Genomic DNA, 20,299 nt, shown 5'->3' on the forward strand with positions numbered 1-20,299 from the left:
ATATCGTAATCTAAGTCGTTTGAGGAAATAAAAGTAATTAAATCAGCTTTGGCAATAGTTTAAAAAAAAAAAGGAAAAATGGCTTGAACTAGGGAGTTGCAATGAGAATATAAAGAGCAGGACAGATACATGAGATTCTGAAACACTGAAAAGTAACTGGATGCTCACTGACTACAATGGACAAGAGGTAAGGAGTCGTCTCCCGTTATCTCTGAAGTTTGAAGTGTGGGGGACTGAAAGGATGGAAAAAGAAAAAGAAAAGGTCATTTGGGCGAGCAGGTGGGAGAGTGCAGGGATGGGAGAAGGAAAGGCTGCTGCTGAAGCACTTAGCTGTCGGACATGCTGAGTCTGCGGTGCCAACGTGGGGGCATTCTTGGTTGGATATGAGAACACTTCTGAAATGGATAATCAAAGGAGAAGTAAGCTAAACTCAAGTAATAAATAGTGAAAATAGGCATGTTGGAAACTATAAATCACAAAAGGAGTAAAGAAAGAAAATAATTGGTGAGAGAGAATAGAATTGGGATGGTAGAATACTCTAATCAGAATTAAATGGAACATAAGAAAAACTGGAAATGAAATAATGGGAGATAAAGACAATTAAAACAGCAATTAGAATGTATAGTATGATGAAACGAGGAATAAGAGTTTAATGAAAACACACGGGAGGGGCGATTAACTCAGAATTGGGGAGGGAAGGAAGTAAGGAGGAGTCAGGAAATGCTCCTGAAAGGAAGAAGTCCCACCAAGACCTGAAGTGAAGTTGTCTTGGGAAGGTGTTGGCAGCTGGAGGTAAGGAGGTGTGGAAGATTTACAGAAGGAGTGGGAAAAGCAAAAGGAAAACTGCTCCAAGCAGAGAAACAGTATATATAAAAGCCTATGAATAAGAGCATACTGTGGAAACTAAATTCACTAATACAACACCTGTTAGATAACAGAACTACAAAAATACCTGCTACAAATCCAGGTGCCTATGTAAGTGGCTCTCAAACTTTTGGTATACATAGAAGAGTTACCTGGGGCACTTGCTAACAGAAAAGGGAGGCATATGGAAGACTTGTGAGTTGCTGGTAAGATTTTAGTTTTTTTAATTTGAATGCTGGTAATACATGTCTGTTTGCTTTGTGAAAAATTCACTGAGCTGTGCTCTTATGATATATGCACTTTTCTATCGATTACATTTTCATTAAAAAGTCTAAAGTAAATAATAAGAAATCAAAGAGATAGATCATAACAAAAAATGTAAATCAGAAAAGGTCTCTGCTTAAATACCTAAAATATCATTCATTAATGCTTTAGTTTATTCTGCAACAAAGATATTAAATAAAATAATACATGAATGCTTAAACAATTAAATAAACATGAATCTTACATCTCAAGACAATATAAGCAAGTTTTGTGCATATGTGTGTGTGTATACACAATCACAATTACGTATCATTGTTTTTAAAACTAAACTGACTCCAAAATATTGCCTAATAATAAAATATATACTTTGGTTTCGAATTTTGTTTTAGACTGAATGTATCTCCTCCAAATTCAGCTGAAGCCCTAAACCCCCCATGTGGTATGTGGAGATGGGACCTTTGGGAGCTAATTAGGGTGAGGTGAAGTCATGAGGGTAGGACCATGGTCTGACGGCATTCGTGTCCTTATAAAAAGAGAGATCAGAAAACTTGTGTATTTTCTCTACCAGGTGAGGACATAGCAGGAAGGTGGCTATCTGCAAGACAGGAAGAGAGCCTTCATCAGATATTGATCTTGGACTTCCCAGCTTCCAGAACTATGAGAACATAAATTTCTGTTATTTAAGGCATCCAGCCCTTGTTATTTTGTTGTGGTAGCACAAGCTGCCAAATATTTACATGCTTTACAAATGGATTAGATTTTAGAGAGTGCAGGGGGTTGAATATGTCCACCCAAAACTGAAGTCTCCCTGAAACCTCAGAATGTGACTTTATTTGGAGACGGGGTCTTTGTAGATGTGTAATTAGTTGAGAAGAGGTCACACTGGATTATAGTGGGCTCTAAACCCAATAACTGACGTCCTTATGGGAGAACATCACACACAGAGACACACACACAGTGAAAAAGGCCTTGTGACAACAGAGGCAGAGACTGGAGTGACACGGTTACAAGCCATGGAACTTTCAAGGCCTGACTGTGACTGGAGCCACTAGAAGCTAGGAAGAGGCAAGGAATGATACTTTCCTGGCGCCCTCAAGGGAGCATGGCCCTGCCAACACCTCAATTTGGATTTCTAACCACAGAACTGTGAGAGAATAAGTTTCTGTTGTTGTAAGCCACCTAGCTTGTGGTAATTTGATATTACCACAATCCTAGAAAATCAATATAGAGAGTTAAGGGCAACAAGAAAAAAATGCATATGCTTACAACTCAAATGTCCACTGAATGGATCACAAAAATGTGGTATTCACATAATGAAATATTAATCAGCCTTAAGAAGAAATCCTGTCACATGCTACGACATGGATGAACTTTGAGCAGATTACGTTACATGAAATAAACCAGTCACACACACAATACTGTATGATTACATTTTATGAAGATAATATTATTTAATGTATTATTATATGAAGACAGTGCCTAGAGCAGGCAAATTCATGGAGACAGAAAGCAGAACTATGGTTGCCAGGGGCTGAGGGAAGGAGAGGAACAGGGGTTGTTGTTTAATGGATACAGACTTTCACGTGAGCAAGAAGAGAATTCTGGAGAACATACCAACACTACTGAACTCTACATTTAAAAATGGTTATGGTGGTTAATTTTATGTTACATGTATTTTATCACAATTTTAAAAATACATATGCTTGGATTCCATCTTCAGACACCCTAATTTGACAGGTTTAGGAATGAGGCCAAGGAATCTGGATCACTGTGGTAAAAATAATGTTTCTGCTGCAGTCATCTAGTAAGGCCCTATTATGAACCAGCCATTGTTTTAGGGGCTTTACCCACGTGATGTCTAATCTTCTCCAACAAAACATTCAGAGCAGTTGTCTCTGTTCCCTACTGAAAGACAGAGAAACTGAGTTAACAGGAGTTCCAAGACAACAAAGAATAAATGGCAGAGCCCGGATTCGAGCATTAAGATGTCTGATTTTTAAGTTCACCCTTTTTCCAAATAACAACAGTTATTTGCAAATAACCATTAGTATCAATTAAAGAAAAGTCTGGTTTTCTTTAAACAGTAAAATAAAGTTTAAAAGTAAGGAAAATAACCTTAAGTCAATATTTTTTTAATGCCCAGTTTTTTAATGCCAGTTTTATTTGTCAGTGCAGTACAGAGCTAAGGCACAACTGGCCACCTCCCAGAGCCTGAGGGGCAGCAATGGCCTGGGTAAGCAAGCCCTCTTCCTGGCTGGGGGCTGGGCCTCAGACCCTGACCCTGTGCTGAAGAGGTTGATGGGAGTGGAGCCATCGGTGATGAGGGCTTATTTCAGGCCCAGGCTCTGGAGCAGGTTTACCTACATCTCTGGCCCCGCCACAGAGAAGTCTCTGATGGTGCTGGGGCCCAGGGCCTCTGTCACCTGCCTGAACTTCTTCACCTCCACCTGGGCCAGCTGCTGGGCCGTGCTTACCTCCAGCTCCAGGCGGCCCTGGCAGAGACCAGCTCTAGCTCTCGTACTTACTTAATGAATGCTATCTTTTTACTTTGCTAAGTAAGAACATTTTTTAAAACTCACTATCTACTATCACAATTTCATAAAAGAAAGATTATTTAAATAATAAGAAAAACAGGAGGAATTCTGAGAGTAAGTCACTACCTTGTTCTTATTTTGAATTCTAACGGGAGCTGATAAAACCTCTGCATGACTGCTACCAATCTACAGGTCACTGTTGGGAAACCGGCACTTATGTTATCTTTCTGTACAAATATACAGGTTAGCCTATCTTCTTGCATAGCCTCAGGCCAAAACTCTCCCTGAAAACTGCCTGTGAAGAAAGTCCTCCTCTCCTAGTACACTGGGACACTGTGTTCTCTAGAAGTTTGATGGTTCTAATTCAGCAGCAAATAGTTAATCAACTTCCTGCCTCACGCACCCTACTCCCTACTCTCTGCTGCATATCACAACTTAAGCATAGTATAAGTCAGTAAAATCATAAATTGCCCTTAATAGGATCCTCTTTCTCATCACATGGGTGATCCTGACAAATACAATGTGAATACTTCAAATTTTCACTGCTCATCTTGGAACTGCCAGCTTTGTGGGCCTCCTTTCTCAATGCTCCAGGATCAGTTCTAGGACTTCTCTTTGTTTCCTTCCACCACCCACCCAAACCCCGGCTTTACAAAACCAGACCCATTATTGGAATCTGGAGCCCTTGGGAGGTCTGTATTCACTGCAACGTCCCATCCTGATCTGCGGCAAGAGTATACTTCATGGAAAGGCTTTCTCCCCTCGACAACAATGCTTAAAATGGCCTTCATAGCCATTAGTTTTATTTTGACAACACAACATAAGTAGAATAAGTATCTCAATGCTCACCTTACACTTACGAAAAAGAAAGCATTAAGACGGTAGGCCCACAGCTGCTGAGTGGCAGGCCAGTTTTAGGCCTCAGCCTGGTCACTCCCTATTCTTTACTCTGAAACAGGTCATCCTGTCACCACTTGACTTTAGATCTCCACATATACCAGTTTTGCAGGTATTTGCAAAAGATCTCAAAACAGAATAACCACATTTGAAAAATACCATGATAGGAAGAGAGAAACTTCTACTGAAAAGGTAACAATTTCTTCCAGACAACATCTTCTCTTTAAATGAGTCGATATTCTAAGAATAATTTACCTACAAATTATTACTGCATCCTTCAATAAATCACTTAACCTTACATCAAATTTCCAAAATTCATAAACTGTAGTATAAAATGAGATGAAAGACCACGTAATAGTCTCCCAAGGCAAAAGAAATAAAAGCAAAAATAAACAAATGGTACCTAATCAAACAAACCTTTGCACAGTGAAGAAAACCATAAACAAAACAAAAAGACAACATACAGACTGGGATAAAATATTTGCAATGATGTGACTGACAAGGGCTTAATTTCGAAATAACCCTAGAAAGCTCAAATGACTCAGTATCAAAAAAATAAACCCAATCAAAAACAGGAAGAAGACTTTAATAGACATTTCTCCAAACAAGACACACAGATGGCCAACAGGCACAGGAAAAGATGTTCAACATCGCTAATTATTAGAGAAATGCAAATCAAAACTGTAGTGAGGTATCACCTCACACTAGGCAGAATGGCCATCATCAAAAAGTCTACAAATAGTAAATGCTGAAGAGAGTGTGGAGAAAAGGGAACCCTCCTACACTGTTGGTGGGAATGTAAATTGGCATAGCCGTTAAGGAAAACAGTATAGACGTTCCGTAAAAAACTGAAAATAGAGTTACCATATGATCCAGCAATACCTGGGCATATATCCAGAAAAGACAAAATTTGGAAAGATACATGCACCCCAATGTTCAAAGAAGCACTATTTACAGTAGCCAAGACATGGAAGCAACCTAAATGTCCACCAACAGGTGAATGGATAAAGAAAATACACACACACACACAAAATATGGAGTATAATCAGCCTTAAAATAGAATGAACTACTGTCATTTGCAGCAACATGGATAGACCTAAAGATTATCATACTAAGTGAGACAAAGACAAATATTATATATCACTTATAAGTGGAATCCAAAAAAATAATACAAACCAACTTATTTACAAAAGACTCACAAAGATAGAAAACAAACCTATGGTTACCAAAGAGGAAAGGGCAGAGGGAAGGATAAATCAGGTGTACAGGATTAACAGATACACAACCACTATATGTAAAACAGATAAACAACAAGGATTTACTATATAGCACAGGGAGCTATAGTCAGTATCTTATAATAATCTATAATGGAAGAGAAACTGAAGCTATACTTCTGAAACTAACACAATGTTGTAAATCAACTATAGTTACATAAAAATGAAGGTCATGTAATAGGGTAAAAGGACAGCTTCGTAAGTAGATCAAGAAAGACTTCAACCTCTTCGAAAACATTTCAGGAGATGGCACAATCATTTTCTATATTAAACTAAAGTTATTTCTCCTGCTTTGGAAGCAAATACATATGATGCATTTTTTTCTTTCTTTTTCAACATCTCTGTAGCATTACGTGAGAGGAAAATAAAATCCCACAAGAATACAGTCAGAAAAGAGGCATAGTTGTTTAGGAACCCTAAAAAGCTTTCCAAAACAGGAGCAGTGTAACCAAAGCAACCGCTAGTGCTGAGCTAATAGAACAGAGATAGAGCAACACTGCTGTCAAGTCTGTTCATAAAACAGCAAGCAATAGTCTAGCATTTACTAAGCTACAGGCAAAAAACAGATGACCTCTTTGGGCATAAATACAGCACTAAACCAAAAGTTTGGTAGGATTTTAAAAGCTTCAAAATAACTGAAGTTAGAAATGGAAAAGGTGACAGAATTTGATCTAATCAGAAACAAAATGCAAACATTGCATAGTTGTACACTACCAGGAGTTCACTCTGCGAGGTTTAAATAACCTTTGTATCATAAAGACTAACGATCATATTTTACTTTTTTGTAAAAGTAATGAAATAATTCCTCAGCAGCTAAATCTTTTTCTTTAGGTTTCATATCTAAAAGAATGCAATAAGCAGAGGGAAAGAAAAGGACAAACACAACAAACTCTGCTGCTGCTATTCTGCTGTTTTGATCGTTAGTGAGGAGGTTTCAGGACTACAACATTTCCTCAAGGTTTGATTAGAAAGCCATTTCATATTCAATTAAAATAAAAGATGAACACTAGAATCACATTAAAAAGTGGGGAGTGACAGAGAAAGGTGGGGACGGAGAGAAAAATGATCCACATGTTTCCAACTTGGCTCCCCAAAGTCAAAGAGATCATAGTGACAAAGATGCAAAGTCAGCTCAAGCAAAGAGTCAAAGAACACTTATCTTTCACTAAACAGACAACATTTACTGTTGAAAACCCCCCAAAGATTTTTGTTTTATTTTTCTATAGCATAGAAAAGAGTCAGATCTGAGAATTTTTATCAAAAAGCAGACAATTCTTTAAACTGCTCCCTCATTCGAACATATGTATTTAATAAACTGAGGCTAGTTTTCATTTAAATTTAACACAATAAAAAAGCACAGCACCTTCATCATGCACAATAAATGAGGCATTCTAAAATCCAAGCGTTTTATTTATCAAGAGTAGTGTTAATAAATCCACAACACCTTCCACATAATAAGTATATATTTGGTCAAAACACTTACGGCAATTTGTAATATTCATGTGCCCTAACATGACACATACACCTGATACTTTTTTGGGGCTATGACATGCCTAAAACACTGAAAACCTAATGGAGCCCCATGGGAGATTACAAGTACTGAAGGAAGAGACAATCACATTAAACAACGCAATTTAAAAGCAAGAATTATATTAGCTATCTTGGTTGTGATCCAGAGCTTACCAGTGGCTTTTCTGATTCACTAGCATACAGCACACTAATGCTTGATATGTACTGCTCAGCTAACCTAATATGATTATTTCAGATCCTGTTAACAATCAGCAGTCAACAGTGCATAACCAAATGAAATTAAGAAACTAAGATGAACATTTAATAGTGCAATATAATCTTATCAACCAGAAATCAACTTTATTCTAGCCCTTTTTGGAGAGAAGCAGAAAAAGAGAAGATCTATAGAAAGGCACAGGGAAAATGAGAGAATAAAGAAAAAAGAGAGAAGAGAATGAAAATGAACATGGATTGGAAGAGGAAGATTCTGCAGAAAAAGAGTAACATGCAGAGAGCCTAAGAAAATGGAGAAGGTAAAGAGATGATCAATATACAGAAAAAGTTTCTTTTAACTTCCAAATTTCTTTATATAAAACAAATCTGAAGAACATAGTCTATACGAACTATAGTCTGGCACTGAAGTTTTTAAACGATGTCAATACTTAAAACAATATTCTAATCATATTAGATAATAGCAGAATATATTTCAAGGACACTAAAAATGGGTAATAATAAAATGAATTTTATAGGAAAATTAAAGTAATCATGAAATGATAATGTGGCAAGCCCCCAAATCTTACTCTTTAAATATAAATTATTTTGGATTTTTTGTGGGGGGGGGGATTAGATTTATTTATTTAAAAACCTTTTTTAAATGGAGGTACTAGGGAATTGAACCCAGGACCTCGTACATGCTAAGCGCACCGTCTACCTACAGAGGGAGCTACGCCCTCCTCCTACAATATAATTTTTAAGTTAAATGTATATTTGTAGCTTACTTTTAAATAAAACAATACCATATAATAATTCTAGTCATTCTGGGCTTTTCCAAAGGTATTTATGGCAGACATTGTTAGTTATTCCCCCAAATTCATTCTCTCCTTCTTTCTTAATTAGTAAAAACCTCATTTTCCCAAGGAGTGGCAGTGTGCACTGCAGCAGCCAATGGCTCCTTATCAGCCTAAGCCAACGCTGACAATTCCATTTCTCTTCACCAGATCCTTGTTTTCACAGTCCTCCTGACAGCTGGGGTGACCATGAGACCCATCTCTGGCCAATGAGACATAAGGACAGGTCTGCTGGGACAATCATGAACAAGGATTTTGTGACAGAGCCTTTTGACTGCCAGCTGACATGCCCTGTCTCCACACCTTGAACATAATGCCTATGGGTGTGACAGTTATCTTGTGACCATGATGTGACAAGTAAGATGACACTAAGGAAGGTAGAATGGAAAGAAAGACCTGCATCCTTGTCAAATAGCTGAAACAGTATTAGCACTGCCCACATCCAGACAAACCCCTAACTGTTTAAGCCACTGCTGGTCTAGCTCGTTACAGCTCTAGCAGTCTCACCCAGCACCAAACTGATCAAAGAACAATATTTAAAAATACATGAGTCCATAACAATTAAAAAAAAAAAAGGAAAACCAAAGAACAAAATTATGTGTCATTTGCCACCACTGAAGGTGATTTATTATATAAACTACTCTCTAAATTGGTAATGAAAGTATAAAATTTAAGTATTTACCCATCATTTTCATCATTTTAAAAAGGAACTGCAGTTCAGGGTAACCAAGTATTCTTATCTATTGAGTGAAAGTTCCTCTTTACAAAAGAATCATGGCTAACAAATACACAGTAATAACAAAAATATAAAACCACTCTTTTACAATCTCTGTTGAAAAAAATAAAAAGATTTAGGCAAAAATTATCAATAGATGTTAAAACCATTAGCAGAAAGATTGACAGGGAGTTAAAATACTCTCAAGGTGCCATAATACACACAAATTCACAAAGTATTTCAATGGAGGAAAAAAATAATCTTTCTCAACAAAAGGTGCTTGAGCAACTGAATATGCCTATGAGAAAAAAGTAAACCTTACATAAAAATTAAACTTAAAACATAAAATTATAAGATTATAAAAGGAAACGTAGGAAGAAAGCTTTCCAACTTTAGGGTAGACAAAAACTTCTTATATAACACACAAATGAAAACTGGATAAACTGGTTTTATCAAATTAAAAAATTTTGCTCTCCAAAAAGATGATATCGAGGCAGGGGGAGGGGGAGGGCAGCATTAGTCTTAAAGGCCAAAGACTAACCAATCAAATGTTCATCAACTTATCAATAAACAAACTGAGTATATCCATAGATTGGAACATTACTCAGCAGTAAAAAGGACTACTTAAATATTCAACAACTATAGATGAACCTAAATAGTACATTGTGCTAAGTGAAAGAAGCTAGATATGTAAGATTGCCTACTATCTAGTTCCATTTATATGACATTTTTAGAAAAAGGCAACTCCACAGAGAGAGAGAAAGCAAATCAGTAATGGCCTCGGTCTAGGGGTGGGAGGAGGAACTGACAGCAAACAGGCATTAGGAGACTGCTTTGTGGTGATACCAGTTTTTTAAAAAAAAAATCTGGGTTGTGAGATGGCTGCACAACTATAAATTTAGTAAAACTCATCAAACTATAATGCTTAAAATGCATGAATTTTATGGTGTGTAAATTACACCTCTATAACAATGCTAAAACAAAAAAGGCAAGCCACAGAATGGGAGAAAATATTTACAATACACATGTAGGACAAAAGAATGTACCCAGAATACAGTAAGAATCCTTACAGAGGGGAAGGTATAGCTCAGTGGTAGAGCACGTGCTTAGCATGCACAAGGTCTAGGGTTCAATCCCCAGTACCTCCATTATAAATAAACAAATAAATAGACATAATTACCTTCCCTCTCCAAAACCATAAACAAAACAAAACCAAAAACCAAAAAAGAAACAGGAAGACATTAAAAGAAAATGGCAGTGGGGGTATATAAATAAACAAAATTACCACCCCCCTCCAAAAAAACACAAACAAAACAAAAAGAATCCTTACAAATCAGTAAGAAGACAATAAATTCTTCAAATGTTGGGCAGAGATCTTTGTAAGATTATTAGGCATTTGAAAAGTTGGTCACATCAGCAATTAAGAAAAGGTAAGTTGAAACTATAGTGAGAATCTACCCTATTGAAATGGTTAAAATTTAAAAGACTGCCAACATCAAATTTTGGCAAGGATCTGGAGGAACCAAAACTCTAATCTACTCATATGGGAATATAAAATAGGAGAACCACTTTGGAAAACTAGCAGTCTCTCTAAAAAGTAAACATACCCTTCTTTGACAAAAACCCAACTATTCTTTGCATTAGGTATTTACTCAACAAAAGGAAACATGCTGACACAGACATGTACTTGACTGTTCATGGCAGCTTTATTTGCAGTAGCCCCAAACTGGAAATAACCCAAATGACTGTCAATAAGTGAACAGATAAATGTACTTCAATAAAATGGAATACTAATTAGCAATTTAAAAAGGACCAGCTACCTATGCACACGATACAAATCAATTTCAAAATAATTGTGTTGAATGGATAGAGCCAGACACAAGAAAGAACACACTGTATGACTTCAATTGTATAAATCTATGGAAAATGCAAAGTAATCTATAGTGATGCAAAGTGGTTGCCTGGTTATTCCCTTTTTTTTCTGAATTGCAAAATAAAAATTGTAGCATTTACTGCTCTAACAAAAAGCCAGCATAAGGATGTTTAAATTGAGTAAAATAATATAAAGAAGAGTTATCCAAATTAAAAAGTTCTGAATTTTTGAGAAACAGAACACAATTTTACATACATTAAAGAGTGATTACCAAATTTTAATCAAAGAGTAGTGATAGAATTCTATATGAAATATAAAGAAACCTTAGTCAGTTTCTGAAAAAGTTATTCACAGGGCAGGATAAAAATGAGACGTTATTCAGCAAAGTGAAAAACCATGGAGGGCAGTAACACTGAAGACCCTAGGGCTGGAAGCAAGTAGTCAGATGTGAATCTGCACTGCAAGACCACAATAAGTAACGAAGCAGCCAGTGTTCCTGTGCATTGTTCACGGCAAGAGACCATATAAAGAAGAAAGTAACATGACTGTACAATACAGAAACAAGAATAACATTACTACTTTACATGTGGCATGGAACAAAAACACAGAGAAATAACATAACTGAAATACTGCAAAAGAGGAAACGGTGCTGGGAGGAAGAAAGGATGGAAGAGGGAAAATATTAAAGCACCCACCACGAAGAAAATACATTTAAATTGGGATCAGCACACATTTAAGGTTCTTAAAGGGCAAGACAGTAAATATTTTAGGCTGTGAAGGCCACATATGGTCTCTGTTGTATGTTCTTTCTGTTTTTCTTTCCAACTACTTAAAAATATTAAAAACAACTCTTAGCACTTGGGCCACAAAAAAACAGTCCACAGACTGTATGTAGTTTGTCAACCCCTGATTTAGAGTGTTAAGTAAGAGTTCAAATTAATATCCATTCAAATTTAAGAATAAAATAGTAAGCACAAGCTGGACAAGCAAGACAAATTAAGCTTTAGGGAAACCATTTAGATGATCAATTTAGAATCTAAGGAAAGCTAACAGTGATAGAGGCAAAAGACAGGGGTGGCAAATTATCTACTGAGGCTGGTAAAATAAAGAAAATGTATGGTATCTTTAGATCTGTGTAACTTGAAGAGCTCATACTATGATCATCCTTTATACATTTTAAAATTGAGATATAATTGACATACATTATATTAGTTTCAGGTATATAATTTAATGATTCCATATTTGTATGTATTGCAAAATGATTACTACAGCAAGTTCAGTTAATAAACCTCTGTCACCATATATAGTCACAAAATTTTCTTCCTGTGATGAGAACTTTTAAAATCTACTCTATTAGCAACGTTCAAATATACAATACAGTATTATTAGCTATAATCACAATGTTGTACGTTATATCTTCGTGACTTATTTTATAACTGGAAGTTTGTACCCTTTGGCCCCTTCACCCATCTCGCCCTTCCCCTAAATTGTTTACTGTGTGTCAAGAGAAAATGCTTCAAACAAGAGTTGAAAAATTATTGAAATTTATATTTAGTAAATGGCAAAAACATTTTGACCAAATATGCAAAACATTTCTATAGATTCAATGATGAGATCTGTTCTAGAATTAATGACTCAAGCCAGGAAAAACAGCCCCTAACAATAGGAAAGCTAGACTTCTTAAAGCAGATATTAAGCTTGATAAGTCAATTGACATTGAGCCCACTGTTGGTGTTGGGCCCACAGAAAAGGATCACAAAAGAACTGTTGCATACTGAATTATCGTAATTAATGACAAAAGGAATCAGTGGGTTCGACTTTGCCAGAAAGTTCTTTTTGAAGCTTAAGAAAATGCTTAACTTCCAGAAATCTTCAACACATCTGAATTGGTACTCTTTCTGAACTAGAAACAGTTTAGAATTTTTAACTACGTGAGTAAAAACGGTTCCTAACATCATAATCATCTACTGTGTGCCATGGAGACAGTTAGCCTTTGAACTTCAATTCCACACTGTTATCTTAGAGAGTCTGTCTAGATTATGCTGTCCTGGTAGTTTTAGCTGACAACTGCTAAGCACTGGTACTCTGGGCCTGACAGAGATTTTCTGACTCAGGGAAAAGGCGGGTTGGTGCATGTTTACATCCTAGTACTGGCAACAACTACCACAAGGGAGATTATAGCCCAGTACAGAGCTGAAAAGACCTCAGCGCGCAGACCCTCTTCCTGGTGACTTTTAAAGACAAAGAAGAACATCATCTTCCTCCATCCTGGAACCTCCAGAAAGTCCTGCACTTGTTTACTGGGAAAGCTTGTAATTCACAAGTTAAAGCCATCTTTCTAATTAAAATGTCACCATTTCACTGTGGGGGCCTGGTATCTATGGTGATGCAGGAACTCATCCAGATCAAAATCTCTATCACCTATTTTTGAAAGCTAGTTAGAGCTTGAGGTAATGGAGTCTGTTGCAGTTTTGAAAACACCATAAGGTTCTCTCTTTCTTTGTCCAGCATGTGTCAATGAAAGATTCTGAGGATCAGTAAAAAAAAAGAAAGAAAGAAAGAGGAGTCAAGGAAGAGCTGCAGATGGTCACCATACCTAGCCCCATGTTTGTGAAAAAGACTGCCAAGTAAATTGAAGAATGTTTTTCCTAATGCGGTGATGATGGTATGCTTCCCAACTTTTTATAAAGAAAGTGGCAGTGGTATCACTACGAAACTGTTTCATACAGAAATAACATGACTTTGTGAGGTCAGAAATTTATAGTTTTTTAATATAATTAGAAACGACACTTCATTAGCATCTAAATGATTATTAGTTTATGTCTTCCAAGACCTAAGTTTTATAATAGAGTACTAGAGACTTTGTAGTACTACAAAGCTATTAAAACCTACAAATGAATACAGCACACTTAAGGAATTAACTAGGGAAAACACAGTAATGCTCAAAAAGAAGTTATCTGCATTAATTTTAACATTTCTGGTTATGGAAAAAGAATGCTACAAAAAGAAATTGCACTAATTTTCTTTTAGTAAATTTGAGTTTTACAATTAATTGACACTGAAAATGATGGCCACCAACTACAGACTCAATAAAAGAAGATCACTAATATTTTTGAAAAACCGAATTAATATCAGAAGTTAATTCTTAAATGCAAGTGATGACATGCAATTTCTCAAAAGTTCCTTCTTTACTGAGTATCTCTATTCAGGTTATGAGTCTATAAACTACTTAAGTGTAATATTTCAAGCATGCAATATTAATTAAAAATTAAAATGCTGTAATTATTTTATTAGTCTATACTTATAATAAATATTAATAATATGTTTAACTATTTCAATGATTTCTTATAAATGGGAATATATTTTGAGAATCAAATAGATATAAGGGCCCCAACTGTTTTAATGGGAAGTGGAAAGAATATTCCAGGCATAAAAAGAACAAGAAGGACCTAAAGGAGGAAGGAAAATGGGCATGTGAACAACTAAAAGAAAGCTTGTGAAACAGAGAATGCAGAGGAGAGTGGCGTAAAAGATGTATATTTAAATGCTGACAAGAAGGAAAAGGGTAAGAGAGAGGATGACGTAATAAATGAGATGGAAATACAAACGATAAGGTTTCTTAAGAAAACGGGACCCAGGGTACAGGTGCTGCAAGAGGCACCTCTGGGAAGTAGAAATTAAGGGCATCTGCCTTACTAGGTGTGTGGGGTGTGAGGGGAGGGCTGATGGACAGTGGACAGTCTAAAAGAGTCATTTCAGAGAATGGAAAAAAAGAAAAAGTTGGACAGTGAGAAATAACAATTGTGAGGAGTACTGAAAAACTGGTTTAGATTAGTCATCACATGGAGACTTCGCAAAGAAATTTTTATACTATAAAAATTCCTTTTTCAATATAAATTGCTTCACAAATTGTTGAATGATATAAAATGTAATTATTTAACAAAATTAGAATAAACTGCTTGGTCCTATTAAGAAAAAAAAAAAAAAAAAGGGAAAGCAGGCACTCCAGACCATGACTCTACCACTTGCTAGCTGAGTAGTCTGCAGCTTATTTCTTAACCTTTCCAGGCCTTTGTTTTCTTAACTATAAAAAGTGGATAATTATATCTTCCTCCCAGATCTGTTACTGTGACTGAGGTAAAAAATATAAAGTGACTAACACAAATCCTGACAGAGAACAGGCATTCAATAAAGGTTAGTTTCATCCTTAATTCCTAAACTGCTTGTTGACACAGCTGGATGTTACCTCTGTCTTGTTGCTTTCTAAGAGGAATAGGAAAGAGGCTCCAAAACACAGACTCTTTCCACTAAAACATCCTGCTTCCCAAAAATACTATCTCAGTGACATCATCATTGATGAGGGTTTCATCTTCTCATCTCTCCAAAGCCAGAAACCTGACTTTATGAGAATAACCCACAGGACCCAGGTCTGAGGGAAACACACACACATGACTAAATTCAGAAATAAATGATATTATAAGAATGAATATCAGTTTATACCTAAGAAACACTGTAAAAACTGTGAAATGAACCAGCATACTAACATTGGCAAATCAGTACATTTTCTCCCTTTCAGAAAATTACATAGGAAGCCAAATTATACTCTGAAGGTTTATACATATGGAATTTAACAAGACAAATGAATTAGAAAATATTAATGATTAATGTTAAGAAACTATGATAATATAATACATGCAGTCTCACAAAGAGATAATATTCCCTTCCACCTAGAAAAATCTGCCCTCCTCCAAGCCACACAGAAACATACACCAAAATTATAGCTTTCTGGTTCCACGCAGATCATTGCACATCTACCCAGTAAACACACAGTATTTTTAATCTTCTTCTTTATCTTATTTAATCTCATTGATAAGATACGGGCCACTAGTGAAACAACAGTCACCCATTGAAAAACTGAATAATCTTTTGATTAACTTTATACATTCTGAATATATAATAATACTATCAATATTTAAGGAATAATTTCTTAAAAGTTTATCAGTTCTACTTTAATTTCAGTATGATTTAAGAACTGAAGCAAAGTTATACTTGACAAATGTTAAAATGTACACAAAATAATAACATACCTAAAATAGTTTACTTAGGAATCTCTAGAAAATATTTAAAATATGAGAATATAATTTTAAAAAGGCTTTTAAGTAACCATTCCTTTGGGTGTTAAAATCCCTCGTCTCTGTTAAAAATTATATTTTAATTCTACAAACTTCAATATTGTTTCCCTTCTACCATTTTCCTCATGATTCTAAAATATAGTAAAATATTAAGAATTGTGTAAGTTAAAGATATATGCATATATGTACATATGTAGCAATAAAAACTTCACAGGTAAAAATTTTTAAACAGTAAACAGAGATTTAAATCAGAGATTATTTTTAATGAACTGGGCTGCTACCAATTTTCTATACAAATATTCATCTTAATTCAAAGTTGACTTGCAATTCCTTGAGCATTTCTTTGAGAAAAAGGTATCATCTCTTATTTGATGTAGACAAGTATCTTATTTTTTTAACAGTATAAGCATTTTATCTTTATAGTGAGATCTAGAGTTGAAACACAATTGGCAGCAAATAAAACTAAACTCCAGTGTTAGAACAAAAGTTACCTTTGAAAAAAAGGAGAGAGTGGTGATTGTGAGAGACAGTGAATAGACTCCAGTCCTATTTCTTGACCTGAGTTTTGATTTCACAGGTGTGGTATTTTATTCTATTTGTATGTCTCTAATTTGTTCACTTTTCAACACGTATACGATAATCAACTTTCAAAGTTCATTTAAAACAGTAACTGACATCAGTTACAATTAAGAATCAGAAGTCAAATAAATACCTTCCTGATTTAGAGACTACTTAAAGAACTGAGTATTTATAAAACTGTTTTTGTCCAATACAAATGCATAAAATGAAATTCCTGGGTTAAAGAATATGAATAAAAATGTATATTAATAACCGTATTTAGGTCCAATACAAATGGAGAAAATATCTGGTGCAATACAGATAGAGAAGAACCGAGACTTACATCTAAATCATTGATTCTACTACATCAATACCTTTAGGTTTCCTCTAACTCAGAAAATTAAGCATCAGGAAAATGATACATTAGGAGAAATCTCGAGTCTTTTTTTTTTTTTTTTTTAATTCTAACAGAGAGATTATTAAGGGTGCAAGTTTCTGGGGTCAGAGTGCTTCATGTTTGCCAAACTATATCATTTCCTAGATGCGTGATCTTCAACAAATTATGTAAGCTCTTAGTTTCCGCATTTATGAAATGGAAGCAGCAATACCATGCTTACTGGGGTACTGAAAGCCTTACGTGAGTACCATGCCTCGGACAAACTAAGCATATTCAACATCTGTTAACTATCTATCCACATATACACACGATATTAAATATACTGCATATTACATATATTAGAAATTTTAGAATCTGTTTTTAGTAGAAGTAAATAAACATATATTTAAAAAACTTCCCTGTACTTAGTTTATGTCCTAAACTCCAATTCAAACCGTAGACCATAATCCATAATTCCTCAGTGATAAAACAAGGACATATATCCCTTTTTTAAAACCAAAATCAAATGTTCATCTATATTATGACATATTTTTCATATTAAAAAAGCAGTATTATTTTTATTACCTGAGTCTCCACACCCTGTTCTAGTAGACGCTTAGCTTGATTTTCCACTTCGAGTCGAGCTCTTGCAATAAAAAGTAGATCATTTTCTATTACTTCAATTCCAGAAAGATCTATTCCTTGAGAAAGATAATCTATTAAAAAAAGAACATACATTTAAATATTTCAATACTGAATACATATCAAGGTATCAAAGCATCACGTCTGACTTCTTCAAAATATTGTAGATTTGTTGTTGAACACTATTTCCTTTCAAAATCTGTATTTAAAAAATAGTCACCCAAACATTTTCTACTTAATAAGCAACTTTACTCTGGAGCAAGATATTCCAAATATGACAGAATTGGTAGAGCAAGAGTAAAAATTATGATTATCCTAAATTCAAAGTACTATCAACAGATTACCAAAAAAGTGTGCCCAATTTATTTAGTGTAAGTAAATATCCTGATAATCTTAGAAATTTCTCAAGTTGCAAGACAGTTTTAAAAGTTATTCTGTAATAACAAAACATTTGAAACAAATGTCCAACATTTGCAGAATGATTACATGATCATACAGACCTAATTTACATTGAAGGAATTTCATGGTATTATTGAATAAAAAAATTACAGAGACATTAACCTATCTATATAATTATATGTAAACATATATGTATTTATATAATAATATGTAAACATAGAATTAAACTATAAATATAATACATAAATATAAATTCCATAGAATTATATATATTCTATTTATAGAATTATACCTGCAGAACAAGAAGTATGAAAAGAAATCTAACAATATGTTACAACAGTTGTCTCTGCACATTTCTATTTATAGAAATTTTTTTTTTATTTTTTGGCTTAATCCTAGACATACCTAAGGTAACTAAAATGCTACAAAAAGTCTGTGTTATGCTTTAATAAAAAGGTTTGAAAAATGAAAAACATGCTACAAATAAAGATCAAGGTTTTATTAAGCATCTCAGACATAGTTCTAAAACTCATATTTTCTATTTTAACAAGATAAATTATTTCTAAAAAACAAAACTGATCTACACAGATGATGATTGTTTTCCAGTTCCTCAACAGAATATCAAATGTGTCTCTCACTATATTCTCTTGATTAGAACTAATTTCTAAACTTTAAATCTTATTAAAATATATCCCTAGCACTTATATACTATCGTATTTTACTTAAGGTGGGTCATAATGTACTACCTAGATGAAACTACATTAAAGCATCCAGTACAATGCTAATTGACCACTTAGCAGTACCCAAGTATCTGCTGACTGAACACTATATAGTAGTTCTACCTAAGCGGATGAAAGGAAACAATGCAAAGGGTAGCTAATGGTAGTTACTACGAATTGTCCTTCAACCACAAGCATTTTTAAAAATGTGTCTATCTTAAAGGGACTTTTGGCTTTCTACAGTGGGAAGAGTATTGAAAATGCCTTTAAATCATTTGAGCTTAGATTCTGCCTCATAATTTACTCACTAGGTTATCATAATTAAGCAATACAGCCTCACTGAACCTCAGTTTTTTCATCAGTAAAATGTCAATAATTTATCATTTACATCCTACATAACTCTTTAGACTATCAGAAGAATGAATATAAGTTCATGAATAACAAAGCATTTTATACACCAATCTATTATGTAAATGTAGGGTGAATTATAATCCAAAGGAAATATTTTTAATCTGATTTTTAAATTTTATTTTTCATAAAAATTTGAGAAAATTTTATCTTACCTAAGTTGTGGTAATGATCAATGAGGAAATGCTATGTTCACCCTGAAACACTGACTAGACCATATAGAATCAAACTACAAACATACAGATAATAGAAAATATCTTCTTTTCATGCTTGTTAACAACTTTTCTTTTTTTCTGTTATCTGAGCAAAAATATCACAATTAAGTTAAAAAAAGGAAAATGCACTATGAGTAAGAGATCTGGCTGGTTTCTAACTACTTCTGCCATATATGTTTCTGGATGTAAGTCTTGCAATCTTTGATACCACTTACTTTATCTGAAAAATGAAGAACTAGACTACATAAACCCTAATGTTCCCTCCAGTTATAACTTTCTAGGGATAAGCAAAGCCAACAGTTCCTTTACTCTTGTGAACATTGATCTGTAACTCTGGAGACGATTCAAATCATTCATTCAATCCATTTATTGAGTATCAGTCATTTATAAGCCACAAACATACAGGAAAGAATCAGACATAAATCCTGAGCCCAAGTAGACAAGTCTAAGACAGGAAGAAAAAGCACAAAGTTACAACCACTGACAGATACAAATAAGATGTATTATATCAGGTTCTGGGACAAATAGAAAAAACTAAATATAGTGTATGGCCTCACAGAGTTTACAATCTAGTAAAGAAGAGACATAAATGATTAACCCCAATACATTTTTAAGGTAAACAGTGGCCCTCATCACATTATCTAACCACCTCCCTTTCCCAACTCCCCAATCTGTTTAACCTTTCTATATTTACAATCACTCATTTTAAGAAATAACCAAAAGATATGCTAAATTTGGAGTCAAAGGGTTCTACCAGCTGGGAGAGAGAAAGTGCCGTATTATTTTTCTTCCTGATTATTTCACAAAACTGCTTTTCAATAAAAGAGACAAAGGTAGAAACAGGGGGTTGGGA

General features: G+C 34.6%; 1 protein-coding gene across 1 annotated transcript in view; it reads right to left on the reverse strand.

The window, feature by feature from the left end:
- The window catches only part of COG5 (component of oligomeric golgi complex 5), a 240,196-nt gene that overhangs the window by 116,827 nt on the left and 103,070 nt on the right, over positions 1-20,299 (reverse strand). Inside the window, exon 7 of the mRNA XM_031454688.2 lies at positions 17,649-17,779. Coding sequence (XP_031310548.2) covers positions 17,649-17,779 — 131 coding nt within the window. The remainder of the gene's footprint in view (positions 1-17,648; positions 17,780-20,299) is intronic.

Source organism: Camelus dromedarius, chromosome 7, assembly GCF_036321535.1.
Source record: "Camelus dromedarius isolate mCamDro1 chromosome 7, mCamDro1.pat, whole genome shotgun sequence".
In the NCBI taxonomy this organism is placed as follows: domain Eukaryota; kingdom Metazoa; phylum Chordata; class Mammalia; order Artiodactyla; family Camelidae; genus Camelus; species Camelus dromedarius.